The following is a 19921-nucleotide window of genomic DNA, read 5'->3' on the forward strand; positions in this document are numbered from 1 at the left end:
ACAAAGGGTCAAGTCTGGTGCATGTAGGAACTGAATATACATGTACAGTACAGTACTTACGTAGGGGAGATAAAAGTATTCAAACAAAGGAAAGGTATCGCATATCGCGGTGTGTGCTGAGCCATGTTAAGCTGTGTTGGTGTATATTTGGAAATGGGCAAATATATTTCACCACAGACTGCACATCGTGACCCTGGCGATCACCATCTCTTTCACGAGCTCATTTTCACCTGTTCAATATTCTCGTCAATATGTATGCTCCAGCAACCCAGTCCAGCCTGCTGCATTCATGCCTTGAACAGCATTGAACATTGAGCAGAATCCAATCATACATATGCGTTTGATGCAATACGTCACGAGCTGTTCCCACTCGCCCAAGCTACACCCACTTCTTCCCCAACATCAATTGCACTTTGAGTGATAAGCTTGAATCCACGTCAGACTGGATGCTGGCTGCATGTGCGTAAATACGCCAGGCGTATTGCAATAAACTAATTAATTGCCAAGTGCGAGCTACCCGCGACTTATTAATTCCTTTCACCTTTCCCTTAGCTACAGGTCCATGCGATTACCCTCCTGCCATAACGTGGCTGTGCTGGGCAGTAAACAGCGGACTGAGTACGGAGTACCGTTGACCCTTTCCTACTATTTGCTCCTGAGCGGCAAATCGACGCGTATACGCATAAAGTAGTGACATCTGACTCGTCATGGAGGTCGGGACGCCTCTTCACAAGATACATGGATTACACAGTAAATGCAATGTCGCCACTGTCAATTAGCCGTTTTTATTGTTAAGCTATGCATAGCAAATATAGGTAAACGTTAGGTGTTGAGAGCCACGAATTTCCTCGCCGTTCCTCGCCCTTGCTACCCTGTACCTCCATATAGTTCGTCGGGGCAGTTACCCATAAATGATACCATTTCCATTGTCGCCATAACCCACCCCAAACAAAACCCCCAGATTCGCCGTTATCCCCAACTACAGCTCAATGGGATTGCAAGCACTACCCCGGCTACTTCCCTCGCTTGGAGACTGCTCGCTGCGCGCCCTCTTCCTAGAGCCATCTTCGGTATTCAAATCGCAACTTTCAGCATAGGATCGCTTGCTCTGGCCACTCTCTGAACTGCCTGAATCCGCCGCACCAGCACTATCACCGGCCTGACCACGTCGCATCAATGATGATATCGAGCTTATTTCTGTTCTCGGGCCGGTGCTCGTACTCGGCACTATGTCGCCATATTGTGTTGGACTGAGGAACAAAGAGCTCTCAGTCTGGGGGTTTCTACCCGCCGATGCCTCACTGGCCGGTGTTGTTCGTACATGAGCTTCGATTGCTCGTATTGCTTCACGCGGGGAGCGGCTTTCGCGGCCTCTATTGGGAATATCTTCCGTCAATTCAACGACGTCTGCGTCATTGCTGACAAAAAGCGACCCTTCACTGTTATTCCCGGCTTCCTCAGTTCTGGACGTAGTAGGTTCACTCCCCGGGGAGGTGATCTCGTCTTCCACAGAGACGGGCTCCGACTTTGGGCTGGCGTGGTCTTGGACTGTTTGGCTACTCCCCGAAACCATGGGTCCATTACCGTCCCCGAGGCTGTCTTGATCGTGAATGGTAAGGTCGACAAAGTTTGATATATTGCTGGTTATGGTTTTGTTCTCCTCGCTGCTGGAGTCTGTGTCATCGAAGCTGAGCCCATCATCTTCAAAGGTTAGGTCAATAAGCTCTGTTCGCGCCCCCAGATTCAGGGACACCAAGCTTCTAGGCGTGGACACTTGGTTGTGACTCGACACAGGTAGACCACCAGAACCCCGTTCAAACTCCTGACCGCCATTGTCATCGTCGTCATCATCTGAACCTGAACCTGAATCAGAGTCAGAGCCTTGGTCGGAGCCCGAAGAACTGCTAGAGCTGGATGAAGCATCAACATCAGAACCTGAGTTATCATTAAGGTCAAGATCGTCCTCGTCCCTATCAATCATGTCTAGCTCAGTTCCCAGCTCGTCGAGGCCACAAGCCATAGCCCACCAGACATCATCGTTGGGTTTGAAGTCTGGCAGTAACTCCTGAAGACTTCGTAACCTTGATTGTTCAAACTCGGCATGACTTTTGCGCTTCTGTACCGCCCTACTCACATCGAGCACAAACGATTTGTCTCGCACCCTACACTTATGCCCACCTCGCAGCCACTTAGTGTGATCCCAAAACGCAATGCTTTGGACTCCACGTAAACAAAGAACGTTATCAAGACCTTGAAGAGTTCTTAGGGCCCTAAACATTCGGTAGTTCGGCTGATTGATAGTATTCTTCTTCAAGTATCTGATGACACCCTCTGGTTCATACTGGCGGCGCATGTATCGTTCAGATGACTCTTGAAGGTAAACATCCATAGTTTTGAGGCGAATAGTTTGTTTAAACCACATAAGTGGTTGAGTTCGTCGAGATGAAATCCGGTTGCGGCTAGTTCTCTTGTTAGTAAGGAACTGAGAGCCCCCCCATAGGAGCTCAATGTGCTGAACCCTCTGAATTCGTCCTTTGATCCCCTGCGCAAAGCGACCCTATTCGCCTAACGATGAAAATGCAAATGTATTCTGTCCATAAAACAAGTGAACACCCCAAAATAACCAGTTCTTGCATACGAGCAATGGTGTTAACAACTCGGCTGGCGACCTAGCGTATGTAAGACTAACCGGTGCATCGCCAACGTGAAAGCGGTGCAGAAGTTGAGGATTCTCTGGATCATCACCTAGGACTCCCGTATCCAGTGACGGTTCCTCGAACGGATCTAATCTCGACAAAACGTGAACTTGTTGCCCATAAAAGCACAACATACACTCGAGAATCTTGAATTGCGTCACGAGCGTCGGCATCCTCCTGAACTTCGCTGTCAGTGGTATTGGTTCAACTGGGCAATCGAGAACCGGATCAAATTCTCTCATGTTTAGCCCTGGCAATACATTCTGCGGATGTGGTAGTATGTTTGACTCTCGGCAGCTGAGCTTGTAAATTCCCTCATAAGTCCGCAGTTCGAGGGGCAGGCTAGCCATGTCCCCTCGAAGAAACGACACGAGGTGCTTTGGCCATGACTGTTTTCCAGAGATATTAGTTCGTGACGCTAGAGTAATATGTTTACTGGAGTTCTGAGAACATACGATTTCGGTGCGTCTGAGGCCATTTTTTAGGACATCAATTTGCGCCTCGAGGTCTCGGATGAGGTTCCTGCCATGCGCTGCCTCAGCCCTTGAGGCTGAAAGACGATCCTGGTATTCCAATAGCAGCTGTTCAGCTTGTATGAGTTTGGCCTTTCGGTATTGTGATTTAACGTGCAGACCCTTGATCGTTGTGCGACACCATGTCAAACAACGGTCAGAGGAGCCTTGGTCTAATATCCCAGCGTCAGAGCTGGTCTCGTCGATATCCTCCCATTCATCATTAGCTTCACCTGGTTCGACTGTAGGATCGTCCGACTATACACAAGTTAGAACATAACCAGGTGACTTGAGGGCGATAGCAGTGTACTCACCATATAGGAATCGACTGTGCTGGAAGAGTTCGTACTGTTCTGGGATGCGTCATCATCTGATCGGTTGTCCACATCAATTTCATCTGATGGTCCTGAGTCTGCATTATTTGCGTCATCCACTTCTTCGTTCTGATCAGTCTGATCTGCTGCTGGGCCTGCAGTGATGCCATTATCACTTGGTTGAACAATCTGGTCCAGACCTTCGAATGACATTGTGGGATTGGACGTATAATTGATGACATCATCGTCTGTGTAAGCGGTGAGATCATGAATTTCCATGTCATAGTCGCTGTCACTGTCGCTGTCATACGGTTGAAACGGCATCTTGAAGAGCGATGATGTGTTTAGCTGTATTTGAAATGATTGATAAACGATGAATAGCAAGAAGAAAGAGGTATACGCTCGATAACCTCCAAGAGACTGAAATAATAATGGATGTAAAAGAAGGAAATGGTGAACCACATTTGGCAGCGTCAAAAGCTTCAACGCGCCTTTGATGCTTGTTAGCTTTGGAACGTGAGGGAGTTGAAGGAGGCTGAATTTCGCAACTCAATCGAGTAGCGCAGGGTTATGTAGAGGTTGTGTTGTGTTGGGTTGTGATGTGGAAGGGAACTTTTTTCAATGTTGATTAAAGAAGTGTCAGTACAAAGAGGGAGGAAGAGCAAGGAAGCCGGCCGAAGCAACTAGACCGAGACAGACGGAAGTTACACGTAATATATAGAACGGCGTAAAATCTCCTCATAATTTACGCAGAGACCGCTTGCAAAGGATCTAGAGGTTCGTTGCTGTATGCTGTGTGGTGAGTGTGTTGAGAGTGCTCTATGGTGCGAGACCGTGTTGCGGAGGAGTAGTGTTGGCGTCTTCGTTTCGAAACTGACTTTGCGAAAGATGAACAAGAGTGTGTTGAAACTCTGATACGGTTGCGAAACACAACACAATTTCGCAAACCCGTTAGGTACAGAAACGACAGTCGGGAGTAAGAATGAAGACACATTTGAATTACTTTTTGAGTACGGTCACACTATGGCTAAAATGAGTAATGTCAAGTGCATAGGAGAAGGGTTCACACGGCACATCAAAGCGAAAGAAACGGTAACTTTCAAACGACCAGAATCGCTCTAGTACTTGTCTATATGCAATACAGTCCCGCGTCTAGCGTTTATACAACCTCTACACGTTTTTCGCGTTTCGATCATCAATACATTTTAACTCCATCGGCCACGTGGTCTAGCTGGGGTATATTTTTATGATTGCCACTTGCGGAAAGTGTCCATGACGGTGGTGAAAACGACGAGAAGAATACCACCTCCGGGTCCAAGACGGAGGACCTACATGTACAAATCAGTATGCTAAATCGTTGAAGATGTACAGGACGGAGTGTCTTACCTTTGGCAGGAATCCCTTGTACAATGCACCTGCACCCTCCTCCTTGAAGACTGTAGCCACAGCTGGGAATGCCCAGTTGTACTTGGGAACTTGTCCGGGAACCTTGGGGGTGTTCTGAATTCGGCTCTTGACAACGTCGAGAGGAGTGTTAAGGATGGTACCGACTGTGCCACCAATGGAACCGGAGATCAAGTCGTTCGTCATCTGGCCCTGCTTGGTGCTTGCCTTGGGCAGCATCTGTCGGACTTGGAAGATGCAACCAAAATAACCAGCGTTCCAGAGAATGTGTCTCCACATGGTACTCTCCAGACCCTGATACATGGTCAAAACACCCTCGTTCTTGACAGTCTTGACCACGCAGTCCACCATGCCGTTGTACTTTCCAGCGGAGGCCTTGTCTTGGAGACGAATTTTGACAAGCTCGAAGGGAACGACGACGAAGGATTCAGTGGCACCGGCGGTGGCACCAGTCAGAACAGAGAGAGACTGGTTCATTTGGTTCATGCCGAACATCTTGCGGTAAACCTTGCCCCATTCATCGTTGGCAGCGAACTTGGTGGCACGCTTAGGTGCTTCCATGAGGATGGGAGCAGAAATTCCTCGGTAAAGACGTGAAAAGCTACCGAAAAGGTCAATGCTGTAAAGTGGCAGAGGTCGGGCTAGAATATCTCACCCCTCATTCTTGATAATCTTGCGGAAGCAATCCAACATGCCGTTGTAAGACTCAGCGCCGGCGCCTGTTCCAGTTTGCAATTGACTACTGAAGTTAGTCCTTGAAAATTACGATTCGATCGCCAAGGAATCTGGGACCTCGTACACTCGAGTCTTGACGACATCCAACGGGTACCTGAGATAAAATGTCAGTAGGGCGATATGGCGGGTAAAAGAGAGATTTCCTTGTTGACAACGACTCACATCACCAGAATCTGCACGAGATTCGCCGTTAGTACCCTGTACATTCATCCTAGAGTATATCGTCGAGGAGACATACCTCCGACACGCCAGCAATGGCGCCTGTAACATTGTCAGCGCGATCCGGTGCGGCTCGACATTTTGAACGCTCTGTGATTAGCTGGACATACCTGCGGCGAACTGGTAGATGAAGGGAAGAGGCTTCTCCTGTGACATGATGGGCGACTATGGCGACTTTTGCGATTATATTTTGGACAATTGACTGGAAGTCAGCAGAGTTGTCACAGGAGCGGGTTTCGGTCGCAAAGCGCGATTGTGGAAGAGCGAAGTCGGTGATCACCAATGGGGCGGATAAATGTTGTGAGCGGTTCGGCAAGTGGTCTCAACTGGTCTGTCCAGTTCAATGGTTCCAGCCATGTATGGTCAACGTCTCACTGACCTTGGTCGGCTGGGTACTCCGGACTGCTGTAGAACTTGAGTGGAATTTCCCGGGGCGGCTACTGTCTCGACCCAACCTTGACGGCTTAACCGTTTCATCTGATCAATTGCTGCTGCACCGGCCTTAAGCGAGCCGATTTCCCCACACAAAAATTGACGGCCGCCCGCGGAACCCTGGAAGGGCATTTCAGGGCACGCGAGCTGATGGGTCCAGATGCACTGTCGTAAAGCAACATTGAACTTGCGATTACGGACATGGAATGGTGCAGTGGGTTGTCGGAGGAAAGACGACATTTCCCGGTAGCCGATGCATGCAAGTAACAATTGACAATTCAGATCAGATCTTGGCGTTTCACAAATTTGCCGCCGATATTGCTATTACGATGCTGTGGTACATTAAGTGCGCACTGCAGCATTGACGCAAGGTACAACATTGAAGCCTGGCAACATTTGCTCAAGCGTCTTTTGAACAGCCCATGGATTTCGAAGGCTCATCTTGAGAATACAGTCTGTGGTAAAAAGTATTTGCCTACATCTAAGTATGGACTAACACATCTCAGTATGTGCTAGCATATACTGCGATACGTGGTACCATATACGCGGTTAAATACTTTTGACCACTCACTGTACACTCACTCGTTAAATCACTGAAGCATGTTGACAGACTCCATCCGAATCATCCATGTATGCAGAGAAATTAGTCACTCACAGCATAACTAAACTTACAATGCATACGGATACAATCTGTGGTAAAAAGTATTTGCCCATATCCAAGTATACCCAAGTACAGCTCAATATGCCTCAGTACCTAATACAACGCCATAGCCGATACCTTTCCCTTGCTTAAATACTTTTGGCCAACCCACTGTAGATCGGATGCCCAAACTTAGAAGGCAAGGGGGAAGCCAGTTTGCACAGCTGGAATCAGAATAGATTGATACGACTATAGACTAGGTATAGGCACCTGGGTAGCTAGTGCTTGTGCTATATTTGTCTTGAATGCTCAAATTAGCTGACGATCACAGACATATGCAGGGGAGTCAGTTCGCAGAATCTCCATGTCAACCAGCTGCAGGTGATGGCGGGTCCAGGATGCTATTAATTGGCATTTGGACGTGGGGAAGATCGCGGGGCAGAGTGGTCGGGACAAATATGAATCTATCAATCGGATGGCCAAGAACAATTTGACTAGAACATTAGCAAGAACATATTCTGGATCCAATTTTCTGGCTCTGTGTTATGAAAAGAAACAAACCAACGCGTCTAGCATTCATCCATTAAGTTTGGTAATGTAGGTCATCTAAAATCACCCCTCACTCATTCCGGAAAGTCATCGAGACGTCTTGGATCGCTGGTCAGCCATTTTCTCAATCTCGCCAGAGCTCGCGAGACTTTGCCAATAGAAACGTGGCACTACAAGCATGTGCATTGCCTTGTGACCGTTTCATCAAGCACTTTGAGCGGTTTGTCGAGCTCTGCCTGCCCTACAGCCCAGCACAAGCTAGAGGCAGGGGCTGCTATTGGCTGCGAGCAAGTCCTGGAAGGAAGGAAGGCTCCGGAGTGCCGGAAAGGAGCAGCCATGCAAGTACCCAGGTACCTTCCACATGCCCTGGTTGAGTCCCACCAGGCTCTGCGAACCCCGCCGACGCGCACAATCACAGGCCTGAGCTGTTGTGGCACGGCGCAATCGCGTATATTGGATGGGAGCTTGAGCCCTGTCGCGACAAGTGCAGTCGGCAAGCCTGGCAGTCTCAAGTCAAACCTCTTATCTCCGTCCTATTCCTCATATTTCAACATCATTACGACACCGTCAAACCGAGCTCCATTGCTTGAATAATACTACTTCCATCTACCGTATTCCGCTTGAATTCCGACAAAAAATCGTTTTGCTCTGTGGGAAACCTCGACTTTCCGTCCCTCGATCCTCGTCTTTAACCCGGACTGGTCACGATAGTCCATTTCAACGAATCGCACAAAACCTTCTCGCAGCAAGCTACGCCAACAAACACAGCGGCAAACCCGCTCCTGTTGCTCAAACTCTCTGGCGCATAAAAATAGCACCTTTAAATACGCCGTGATCCCCGAGACTCACAGCGAGGTGTCTTTTCCAGCGCCTGGGAGTTAAGCTGGGACCCATTGATCTATCACGACTGCCCATGAGTCACCTCCTGTGGAAATATTATTGGGAAAACGATGTCGACAAGTTTCGGCGTCTGCTGGCTCCTGCTGGCCCCCATTCCCATGCAGCGTCCAAAAGCCCATCGATAGGAAATACTGGAGGCGGATTCCTTGGCGCAAGTCCGAGTGGCCCAGGCTCTTCGCCTCGGACAACAACTCCCAAGCCGCGCAAAGCCTCCGGATTTGCACATGGACTTGGGAGATTCAAAGATGGCGGAGCTGTACTTAGCCGGAACGAAATTAACAGTCGCGATCATGCTGGTCTGTCGTTACTTCTTCGCGTCGCCTCATCTACTCATCCGAACGCTAGAGACTTTGCTCAAGCTCTACTCGAACACCCTTCCCTCGATCTCTACGCACAAGATCCTGAGAGTGGATGGAATGCCCTCCATCGATCCCTCTATGCCGGAAATATCTCCATAGCTCGAATGCTTCTGGCCAAGGAACGCACTGACCTAACAAACCATACCAATATCTCATCCGTTGGCAAAGTTGGCCAGCTTATAAAGACCAAAGATCATGAGGGCAACAGTCCATTCGACTTATACAACTCGAGTATTGCTACAAGAGCATTAAAAAATAATCGAGACTTGATCGAGACAAATGAGGAGTCAGATGTCGAAGACAGCGATGGCGAGGTTGCCCAAGGGTATGTGTCTCCCCAGTTTGCTTATCTAGCTATAGCTGCTAACATTCCTGCTCTAGAGCCGCCAGCGTGTCGTTTGGCATCGGCCAACCTGCCATGGGAGACGAATTTTACATGTTTGGAAGCAACAAAAATATGTCTCTTGGTGTTGGCGACGAGAATGATCGGCAGTATCCAGAACGCATCGTCCTTGAACGGCCAAACGAGCTACTACGCCGATTTCATGAGGACTACTTAAGCAGCCAACAAACGGACTCCCCATTCTCTGCGTCGGATTTGGATGATATTCCCACCCTAGTCCGCAACCCTCCTTTGACTATTCGGGATATTGTCATGTCCAAACTCCATACTGCGGTTGTGACTGATGATTCAGCTTCAAACCTCTACATTTGTGGCGTCGGTCGCGGAGGAAGACTAGGCTTGGGCGATGAGAACACCCAATTCAAGTTCGTGCCAGTACCGGGGCCTTTTGTCGATCGCAAAGTCCGGCAAGTTGCTTTGGGCCAGAATCACTCGATGGCTATAACCGACAATGGCGAGCTGTGGACTTGGGGTCTTAACTCGGACTCTCAGCTGGGCTATACTCTTCCTCCCGTCATGAGGTCTGACGAAGAGCCTATGAGCCTGTCACCACGACAGGTCTTTGGACCTCTGAAGAAGGAAGCGGTGCAGGGCATCGCCGCGTCGGCAATTCATTCTGTTGCCCATACTGGGTCAGCTCTTTACTGCTGGGGCCGAAACCTTGGACAGCTCGCTCTCATGGATGCTGATTCGAGGTCACTAGAAGTGCAGCAGATACCACGCAAGGTGGCAGCCTCGCTGCTATCGGCTCCTATTGAGATGGTGTCGGCGATAGACAAGGCCACGACATGTCTCCTTGCGAACTGGACCGTCTGGGTTTTCACTAATTACGGTTACAATTTGATCAAATTCCCTTACCCTGACGTGTTTAGCAATCACAATTTATCGGCCAGTTCCTATACGCATCGGTATGACGTAGGTCGCCGCAACATTCAGTATATTGCGTCTGGAGGGGAAACAATCGCTGCCGTTACCGCGTGCGGTGACCTCTTCACCATGCAGCTGAACAATAAAGTAGACAGCAACCAGATTGCTGGCTCTACGACGAACCCCGTTAAAATTAAGAGTGCTGTCACCCAGCCTCAGTGCATATGGGACTCACGAAAGGACGGGGTGACTTCTGTGAGTGTTGGTGAGCATGGATCCGTCATCATCTGCACTGAATCAGGTGCAGTCTGGAAGCGAGTCAAGCGCACCAAAGGAAACATGGCCGCATTTGCTAGTTCGCTTGATACAAAGAAGAAGGATTTCAAGTTTGAGCGTGTTCCGTATATCACGAACTGTGTGGGTGTTTGTAGCTCAACTTTCGGGGCATTTTCAGCAATCCGCAAAGACAGCAAAGTCATGTCTACAGATATCAGCATTGCGAATCAAACGATCTGGGATGACGTGGGCTCTTTACTTTGCCTGAACGATTTTAGAGCGTCAACCACCACTTCGGTTGAGAAAACTGGACGAAAAAAGTGGGATGCTGCAATTGCCAGAGAAAAGCCCGGGTCGGTGCCTCATGAGATTTTACAATCAGCGAACATCGAACAGGATTTGTTGCAGTGGGTGCAAATGAACTCATTTCAGTACAACGACCTGAATATGGCAATTCGGACTTCGTCAAACCCAGACCTCAGAGTGCCCGTACATAGCTGGCTGCTTGCAGCTCGAAGCCCAGTTCTCCGAGAGGCATTGTCTGAGTTTCAGATCAGTGGGAACAAGGACGCCCTCGCCGACGTAGTTTTGATTGAGCAAGACGATGGCAAAGCACTCCTTACGTTTGTTGGCATTGACATCTACACTCTGCTGAACATTGTGGTGTTCGCCTATCAAGATGCAATCATTCCGGTGTGGAGATATACGAGGGAAGCGCCTCCACTGGCATATCGTTTCCGTCAGGTGCGAACGGAACTGATGAAGCTTGGGACCAGACTCAGTATGCCGAAATTGGAGACGGCAGCCAGACTTCAAGCCGGTTTAGAACCATCTTTGGACGAAGACTTGCGAGAGGCTGTCGCGGACCCGGCTTTCTTCCATGACGCTGACATGGTCATTGAGCTGGATGGAGACGAGGTTTTGGCGCACAGCCATCTCGTCTGCCAGAGATGCCCCTTTTTTGAAGGCATGTTCCATGGTCGGTCCCAAGGTCAATGGCTGGCTGGCCGTCGCAATACCGCAATGGAAACAGAGCTGGTCAAGGTAGACCTGAACCACATCAGCCCGGACACGTTCCATTATGTGATGGAATTTCTCTATGCTGATGTCGGTGAGGATATATTCAATAGTGTTTGCATCGGGACCCTGGATGAGTTCTCGGAGCTGGTTCTTGATGTGATGGGCGCCGCGAACGAACTGATGCTAGATCGCCTGTCCCAAATTTGTCAAAGCTTGATCGGCAAATTTGTTACAACCCGCAACATTGCAAACCTCCTCAACGAGATTAGCCCTTGCTCAGTAACTGAATTCAGGGACGTTGGGCTGGAATACATTTGCTTGCAACTGGAATCAATGCTGGAGAACCATCTCCTCGATGGCCTTGACGAAGATATCCTTTTAGATTTGGATGATGTAGTGCGAAACAATCAGCTGGCTAGGTTTCCTATTGTGCGAAGTGGACGAGCTGACCTTCTGCTTCATGAACAGTATCCAGACTTGGCGCTTGATATTGAGGAGGAACGTCGCCGTTGGGTGAAAGAAATGGCATTTAAAGCCGTACAGAAGGACGAGGAAAAGAAGCTATCATCCTCGTACAAAGCACGCGTTGGCAGTCTGGACGAATCGGCAATGGCAACACAGACTCCGGATCGGTCTCGCCGCAAGTCGAGAGCTGGGCGGAATGAACCGTTTAGTCCTGCTTTACGGCCAAAAGATTCTCTTGCAGATCTGATATTTGAAATGGATGACGAGGCTAGTCCAAAGGTCAGTGGTCCGACATCGCCAGAGATGTTAGCTTCCTCAGGTGCCCGAAAGGAGCCGGACCTGGATAATATGCCCAAGCTCCCAGAAGCCTGGCGAAGCGCCAGTGGTAAACCAATGGGCGACCTTGATATCACAAGCTCCCCAGCATTGGACCAGTTCTCCCTATCCCAACTACCTGCGTCTCAAATTGCAGCGGTACACCGGGGGAGCAGCTCCATTCAACCCGTATCACCACCAACAAAAGCCACCAATGCTCCGTGGGCATCACCCATTCTACCTGCGTCAAAGCTGGACTTGAAAGATATCATGCAGGAAGCTACGTCGAAATCGGCGCTCACGGCCGGTTTAGCGTCACAGGCCAACAAGGCAGCTTCATCAAGCAAACCACTGGCCCGGATGTCTCAAAAGGAACGAAAGAGACAACAAGTTCAGCTAGCAGAGGTCGAGGCAGCCGCTGAGAAGGAAAAATCTACGTCGGTGCCTTGGCAAGAAGCCAGCTCTGGCGCTCGACCTGCACCTTGGAAGGCGGCTACCACAGCACCAACTACGTCATTGAAGGATGTCATGCAGTCCGACAGTGCACAACATGGAGGCCAGGCGTTGTCCAAGAAACCTCTTTTGGCGGCAGAAGCCATTCCTCAGCTGTCAAGGCGGAGAACAGCCTCTCCTGATACTCGTTTCCCAGGACAGGGCCGTGCTAATAGCTCGCCGGCGATACCTACGACATCGACATCACGGTCATCCGAGAAGAAACCGCTTGTGCCGCATTCCAAATCGTATATCAAGCCAACAGCAAAGGCTGAACCAACACTGGGTGCAAGCATGGCGGATATTATCGGACAACAACAGTTAGAGCAGCAAAGGGTCAAGGAAGCTGTAGCTAAGCGATCACTCCAAGAGATTCAAGAGGAGCAGGCCTTCCAGGAATGGTGGGATCAGGAGAGTCGTCGAACACAAGAGGAGGAAGCCAGAAGACAAGCTAGGGGTAAGGAGAAGGAGCAATCTGGCAGTAACAGACGCGGACGAAAGGGCAGAGGCGGCAAGCCAAAGCCAATTGACAGCTCTGGTGGCGGTGAGAAGACAGGTGAAGTTGTGGCAAAGCGAACAGGTGGCAGCGCAGCTCCTTCGAGAGGCAGGGGAGGCAAAGCTAAAGGAGGCAAAAACTGATTTACCGGCGTACAATTGGAGTATCTGAGCAATAGAATACAATGGGCTATGGTGTTGGCGAATTTGCTGTGGCTGGGATAACTAGGCAGACTTGAATTTTTGTTTGATACCTGACGTGTGTGTCATGTTTTAGTAACTTTGATAATATTGCACTGGAATGCAGCTCGAAACCTGTAGATTCGATACATCAAGCAAATTTATGCCCCTGCATAGGCAGCAATGCCACAAAAGCATGGGTTACCACTCCACACTCTGGCACCAAAGGGCATTCACCAGTCTGGTGGAAGCAAGCTCAATGACTCCTCGAGATGTGACTATTACATTATGCCACAGACAGGACATGATTGGAGAATCCCTGTGAGAACAGCATGCAGCTTGTAACACCATCAAGGTATCAACCAACCACTACGCACAAATTGCACATGTGTCATTGGAACAGCTCCCCAAGAACCAGTAGCCATCGAGGTTCGCCATGAGGGGGAAAGGGTAGCATTGGCAGCCTTGTATATGGAAACAGGATGCTGAGAGGTGAGACGCAGAGGTGCCTGGAGCTATTGCAGGCAGCTCCGCGTTAGCAGCACCCGGTTAGTCACTGCCGGTGGTCCTAGATCAGAGGGGTAATTCAAAATCGACAAATAGCTTGGATTCGGGACGCAGGACTACATTTCTGATTGCTTCTTATTATTGGTTGGTGTGCATGTTTTTGTTGACGTGGTGAGGCAGCCTGGCTGGGGAAACAGGCAGGCAGGTCTGAAGGTGGGGAAGAGTTGAAGGGTCCATGGCTGGGTATTTTTAATTTTTTTTTTTTTTTTTTTTTTTTGGCAGAGAGGCTTGAGCCATTGGAGTGTTTGTGGTTGAAGGCGTCAGTGAGTCAGGGTTGGTGGACGGCACGGACGTTGCTGCATTGTGAGTTGGGATGTTGCCATTTGATGGACATGGAGTTGGTTGCGTGAGAGGGAGAGGGAGAGGGAGAGTCGTGGTTGTCGCCATGTACCAACCGGATGGTGTTTGAGGGTTCCACTTGCACGGAGGACATTAGTCGTGGGGAAATGGGATGTGCAGTGAGAATATGATGCATGAAGGTGAAGAGGTAGGAAATTGAGGTGCCTATTGGGGGTAATGAGTGCCATGCGATGGAGAATGCGCATGAGTGAGAGTCTTGGCTTGGTAAATGTCGTGAGCTACAAGATAGTGGAGGGACAGGCAGACTCAAAGTTCATCTGTTGATGGGTTGTTTCAAGACTAGGACTCGAGGACACACATGGACGTGAAACTTGGCTGGTTCGTCTCTAGTGTCTTCAATGCTAAGGCTGTCCGCGTGGCCACAACGAACACTGAAGCCAGATGGTGTGCTTTTGTGTCAAAGTTCTCTAAAGTCGAGTATTGCTTGTGATCGGGAATCCGCAGTAGCAAGCAGGGAAGGAATGAACCAGATTCCAATTTCTAGGTGCCATTGCCGAGATTGTCGAATTGTGTCTCTCGATTAGCTTATTGCCGGTGTATTGCCCGACTCGAGACAGTAAATGGACGTGGCTGATGACGAAAGGGACTTGGAACTTGAGTCGTTCAAACTTGTGGACTCTCTCGTCTGGTGGTCGTCACGAGGACAGGACAGCAAATGGACCCTTGGGAATCTGTGGCTGTCGTGGACGAGTGACCGACCAGCGACATCGACCAGCAAGGGAAAGAGCACTTGAGAGGTCCTGCGCCTGCATCTGCGGTCCATCTGTGTCCATCTGCGTCTTGAGGTGCACCACACCAGAACAGGGGCACGGGCATCCCCTTTTGAAGTCCATCATTATTTCGTCTGGTGGCCGGCCATCTTTTGCTTCATCAGTGTGCTCGAATATTCTTCTTTTTCTTCTATCATTTGCATGGCTGTCTTGTACTTGGCTTGATTAAATTCATCTGGCCATCTCTGCACCCTATCGTTGGCCATATCTGCTATCTGCCCTCACGAGCTCCCACTAGCGGCTTATCAGCCTCACACTGGACCAGACCAAGACTCCATCCACTTCGACCAAACCCAGACATTAATTGCGGATCGTCCATCACAGACCACTGACCAACCCCGGCTTGTCAACTGCCTTGTGGGGTGTGGATTGATGTGAGCTCCATGTCCATGTCACAGTCCCAGTCACAGTCCGTCCCAGTCCTAGTCCCAGACCTCGTCTCGTGCTGGTACTCGTGTTTGTGCCTGTGCTTGTCCTTGGGATCGGTGCGACTATCGCTCAGGCTTCGTCCCGCGGCCCTTGTCCCGTCCGTCCTTGAACTACCAGACTGTGCTCAGACTGAAGACCTGCATCTCTCTTGTCATCAACTTACCAAGGCAGCTTATCGTCCGTCTCCTCCCCATCCATTCATCACCGACCTGAAAGACGGGCGCAGAATCAGCGGCGTCATTCTTCCCCATATCGTCGGCTGCCGGTGCCGTCACCTCTTATCGTTCATACTACAGTCCTGCCGTCTTTGTTGCACCACCGACAGTCATTGACCATGGAAGAGTATCATCCTGATGCCACGACCCGTTCCTAATCGATTCACCTCCATCCCCTAGCATCGGTGCTCGCTATCTGGCTTTCCTTTTCATCTGTAGCCAGGCTGCTCATAGCTCGAGTGCACCGCAGTCATGCATCAGCAGGCGAGACAGCCGCCCAGGCTGTCCGTATCGCCAGCGTCATCGCCGCAGATCAACCAAATCAGCCAGATCCGATCCAACACCACCAGAGATGCCGCACAAAACAACCGCCAACGAGCCGGCTCCAATGTCTCTGGGAGAGATCCCGTGTCATCCCCGACCGTAGAAAATCATCCTACCATGGGTCCTCCGGCGGATTCCATCAAGAAGCTGGATCAGATCGTCCAGGTATGTGCTTTGCATGTGGCCCATGCCTATGCCTACGCATCTCCTAAGGGAACCGCTAGTAGCTAACGATGCATTGCCAGAACTTCTTCAACAAAGCCGCCGTTCTGATTCTCGAGTCCAGAATGAGAGTGAAGCCTACACGTAATGCAAACGGACAGAGGAAGACGAATAAATGGGTAAGGAATCTGATGGTGGGATACAATGCCGAATCTTTTGCTGATATTCCCCTTCGCCACAGTTTCAAATAGAGACGGACGAATTAGACGACTTCAGAGACGATCTCAAGATTTGGAAAACATGCGGAAGCTTGGAACATCACCCACCACCTTTAATAATTGAGGTTTATCTGGATACGTCCAGCCTCAAAGAGAGCCAAAGTCTTGTCATTCTTGATGACGAAGGCAAGCGTTGGGATGTAATGGAACAACTAAACTCATCCGAATCCTCAAGTGGCAGTTATCACACTGCCCCAACATCAAGAAATGCAGAAGTCATACTCGAGCGATGGCGTATCGATCTGAAGACAACCGGAACTGTTCCCACCGAGGACTTTGGTCCAATCCTGCCCACAATCTACAAGAAGGCTATTGTCTTCTTTCGATCTCTGTTCATCACAACCAAGCTCCTGCCAGCTTGGAAATTCGCCAGCCAAGGTCCAGCAAAGTCTTCGCATCCTGCCCTCACTCCCCGATGCCGTATTCGTACAAGCGAGCCAGGCAGGTTAGCTACGGATTTACTGAAGCAGCCAATCGATGGTCGACGGGACCCTGTTACTGAATATGTGTTTGGGGATCTTGATGTACCCGTTGGGCGACTTAGCACAGCCGTCACATATCGCAATGACTGCAGCTTCCGCATTGACGATGCCGAGTCATTACTAAGTTCTCGCTTTATGGGAGTTGATGAGAATTTCTTCAAACCTTCAGTTCCCCAGAGGACTGACCGACCGCATGGTCAGATTGCAGAAGTTGGGTCACTCCGTGACCATCGTCGTGGCACTGCACTGAGCGACCTTCACCAAACCTATGGCAGCTTGTCAACATTCCACGGTGATGGCCCACTGGGAACAAGCCCCCTATCAGCACTGAGATCCGTCAAACCCCCTGGCTCAGATACTAGCTCTCCGCCTTCATCTTTCCCAACAAACACTGGTGTTGAAGTCGCCCCTAGTTCCATGCCCATTTCAAGTCGAGTGCCAGCACCTCGTCCGGTTACCAGTCGGCCCGGTGAGAGCTCAAGCAGGCGGACTTCAATATCGTTCCAACCCTTTAAAGCTGGATCCCTCTCCGGATCACCGGTTCCACGACATTTGGAGCCCGAATCTCCTTCATATGCACACTCACAAACACGCCCTGTCAGCTTCCCAGTAAGCTCACAACCTCGCAGCAGAAGTTCACTGACGGCAGGGATGCCCGCCTCCCTTCGTGGCGGGCCACCCTCCACGTCTGTTGAAACACCAACGGTTGGTTCGCCTCGTCCAGCGTCCACCGGCCGTTATAGCAGCAGTTTCACGCATCGACGAGGGCGTCCGTCCTTGGGCCGAGCCGGTGACGACGAACAAAATAGTAGCGGACGACAGAGCCTCGCCTCTTCGGTAGCACAACCGGGGTCAGGTTTACTGGCGGAAACTGGAGGTAGTTCTGGATCATTACACGTGGAGGAGGATGATATCTCGGACTTTTTGAAAGCTCTGGATAGCCGTAAAACTCTCAAGAGCTTTGAGCCGGCCAAACGTGGTGAATCGGCGACGAATCGAACGGTGGCCCAGCTGTCCAAGTTTCACTTGATGCGAGACTCGAATAACGCACTGACAGAGTCCATGACCTCGTCAATGCAAATGCAACGGTCTTCCAGCTCCTCAAGCCGGCAACTAACAAGCGTTCCTGGCATGGTTGCCCCGGCTTCCATGTCTGCCTCCTCTTCTCCTGGCAAGCCCGTGTCCCCCCACACACCCCATACGCCCGCGATTCCATCTCGGTTAAGCGAGAACTCAATAATCGACTACACTGCTACCGGAAGAATATCATCTAGAGGTGGCCGCCGGCAAGAACCTACAGTACCAGAACCAAGCAGAGAAAGTACCATTACGCAGGAGGGTACAACTGCTATTGATATACCATTGTCGCCACGCCTGGGTTCGTATCAAAGGCGCTCAAGCTCCGCAGCTCAACAGACTCGGGCAATGGTTGAGGATGACGACACAGACTTGGCATTTGCTGGCGCGCATCGCAGCATCAGTCTTGGAGCTGACGACAGAGAACCCCCTACCATGAGCATCTTACTGGGCCGACAGATGCAAATGGAGGAAGAGTCGGCAGGTGGTGAGGGCATCACAAGTAGCCTGCAACCGGCAGCCGAGATTCAGCCGTCAGATGCGTCGACATCGGATGTTATGCAACGTGGCTCCAATGACGACAATCTCCCGGATGGGTTGATACCTTCAAGTGCTCAGTCGGGGTCACCATTCCCAAGACGACGATATGCGGGCATGGGGGCAGCTTCCAAAGCAACACCACCGCAATCATCACGGGGTAGCTTTACTGGATCACTCAGCCGGTTAGGGCGGGCAGATGATGAGTCGGTTGGCGAGGAGCCGCTTGTATTCGACCTATCGGAAATGGACGCGCAAGGCAGACGTAGCCTGGAAGAAGGACGTGGAGGAGGCAACGCAAGCAGTGAACGGGGAGCATTTGAGCCAAGGGGTACAACACGAAGAGGGTGGTAAAAAGAAGGGTTTTATTGACCAACTGGATCGCATCCACTTTTGCATCTGCATGAAACAGAAGCACATATTGTTGATTTTTGGATATAAGGGCGCAGCAGAGGCATTGACATTGCTTTATTGACAAAAGAACAATGCTCCAATATGGAGGCACTACATAGGCACTGCATACGTACTTAAGGTATGTTGGTGCATTCAATGCTGGGTTTTACTGTTGATGTGCTGCGCTTCATGGTTTCTTTGGCGTTTTTAGGCTGTGGTGGCATATAGGTATATGCATTTTCCAAGCATTTTTCACTTTAGGGCGGTGTGTCCTCGGTACGATGCAGGTCGGGGGGAAACGGTACAGTACAGAATGGAATATGACGGGAGTTTTGTTGAACAATGAAGTACAAATTTTGCGGTGCGGCCCATTGATATGGCATGGTCAGGTCAATGAGAATGTCAAGCATCAAGTGTGTATGAAGACTGGGTAGAATATTTTTTGGGCATGTGCTGTTAAATAGTTTGTGGTCTGAAGATATTGGACATGGGAACTAGTATACATATGTTATGAAGACGAATATGTTGAATCATGTGTGGCCGGTGGAAGCATGTGAAGACTGAGGACGCTTGTGCAAACTTATCTACCTAGGTATATACAGTCTGTGGTTAAATGTACTTGCCCATATCCAAGTATAGACTAACACACCTCAATGCGCCTTGGCATACAACGCGGTATGCGATATATTTCCTTTGTTTAAATACTTTCTACCCCCCACTGTACCTAGATACCTGGGTACCTACCTAGGTATGTATCATGGACGGGGTACTCGACCCTCAGGCTCGAGGTATTGACGTACGCGGCAGCTGAGAAAGTAGTAAGTAATCGTGTGGTCTTGCGCGGCACAGGTCGGTGAGAGTCTATAAGAAACATTTATAGCTGGCATGCACATCAAGTATGCATGGATGGGTGAATGGATGTAAGAGGGTATGGGAACCGGATGGGGTATGCTTGTGTGGAGTGGCGCGTGGCAACCACGTAATGGGTCTTGAAGGATGACGGGTCTACTCCGTAGAGCCTGGGAGGGACTTTGAGGGAAAGCTCATGTTGGGC

General features: G+C 50.1%; 5 protein-coding genes across 5 annotated transcripts; 2 read left to right on the forward strand and 3 right to left on the reverse strand.

Moving 5' to 3' along the window:
* Window positions 1-979: 979 nt before the first annotated feature.
* On the reverse strand, window positions 980-3846 carry VFPPC_01391 (hypothetical protein; the record flags this gene model as incomplete). The annotated part of the gene is made up of 4 exons (XM_018281228.1): window positions 980-2459; window positions 2571-3085; window positions 3152-3466; window positions 3523-3846. The coding sequence occupies 4 exons, from the start codon at window positions 3844-3846 to the stop codon at window positions 980-982; spliced, it is 2634 nt and encodes an 877-aa protein (XP_018149828.1).
* A 920-nt stretch (window positions 3847-4766) lies between these two features.
* VFPPC_13069 (mitochondrial 2-oxodicarboxylate carrier 1) lies at window positions 4767-6036 on the reverse strand (the record flags this gene model as incomplete). The annotated part of the gene is made up of 7 exons (XM_018290846.1): window positions 4767-4850; window positions 4909-5527; window positions 5582-5665; window positions 5726-5755; window positions 5824-5834; window positions 5900-5922; window positions 5991-6036. The coding sequence occupies 7 exons, from the start codon at window positions 6034-6036 to the stop codon at window positions 4767-4769; spliced, it is 897 nt and encodes a 298-aa protein (XP_018149829.1).
* Window positions 6037-8414: 2378 nt separating this feature from the next.
* Window positions 8415-13237, forward strand: VFPPC_01393 (regulator of chromosome condensation (RCC1) repeat domain-containing protein; the record flags this gene model as incomplete). The annotated part of the gene is made up of 2 exons (XM_018281229.1): window positions 8415-9085; window positions 9142-13237. The coding sequence occupies 2 exons, from the start codon at window positions 8415-8417 to the stop codon at window positions 13235-13237; spliced, it is 4767 nt and encodes a 1588-aa protein (XP_018149830.1).
* An 863-nt stretch (window positions 13238-14100) lies between these two features.
* Window positions 14101-14385, reverse strand: VFPPC_15352 (hypothetical protein; the record flags this gene model as incomplete). The annotated part of the gene is made up of 1 exon (XM_018293105.1): window positions 14101-14385. One exon carries the CDS (start codon window positions 14383-14385, stop codon window positions 14101-14103), a length of 285 nt encoding a protein of 94 aa, XP_018149831.1.
* A 1481-nt stretch (window positions 14386-15866) lies between these two features.
* Window positions 15867-18828, forward strand: VFPPC_01394 (autophagy protein Atg13; the record flags this gene model as incomplete). Its single annotated transcript, XM_018281230.1, has 3 exons — window positions 15867-16103; window positions 16184-16279; window positions 16342-18828. 3 exons carry the CDS (start codon window positions 15867-15869, stop codon window positions 18826-18828), a joined length of 2820 nt encoding a protein of 939 aa, XP_018149832.1.
* Window positions 18829-19921: the final 1093 nt, after the last annotated feature.

Source organism: Pochonia chlamydosporia, chromosome 1, assembly GCF_001653235.2.
Source record: "Pochonia chlamydosporia 170 chromosome 1, whole genome shotgun sequence".
In the NCBI taxonomy this organism is placed as follows: Eukaryota; Fungi; Ascomycota; class Sordariomycetes; order Hypocreales; family Clavicipitaceae; genus Pochonia; species Pochonia chlamydosporia.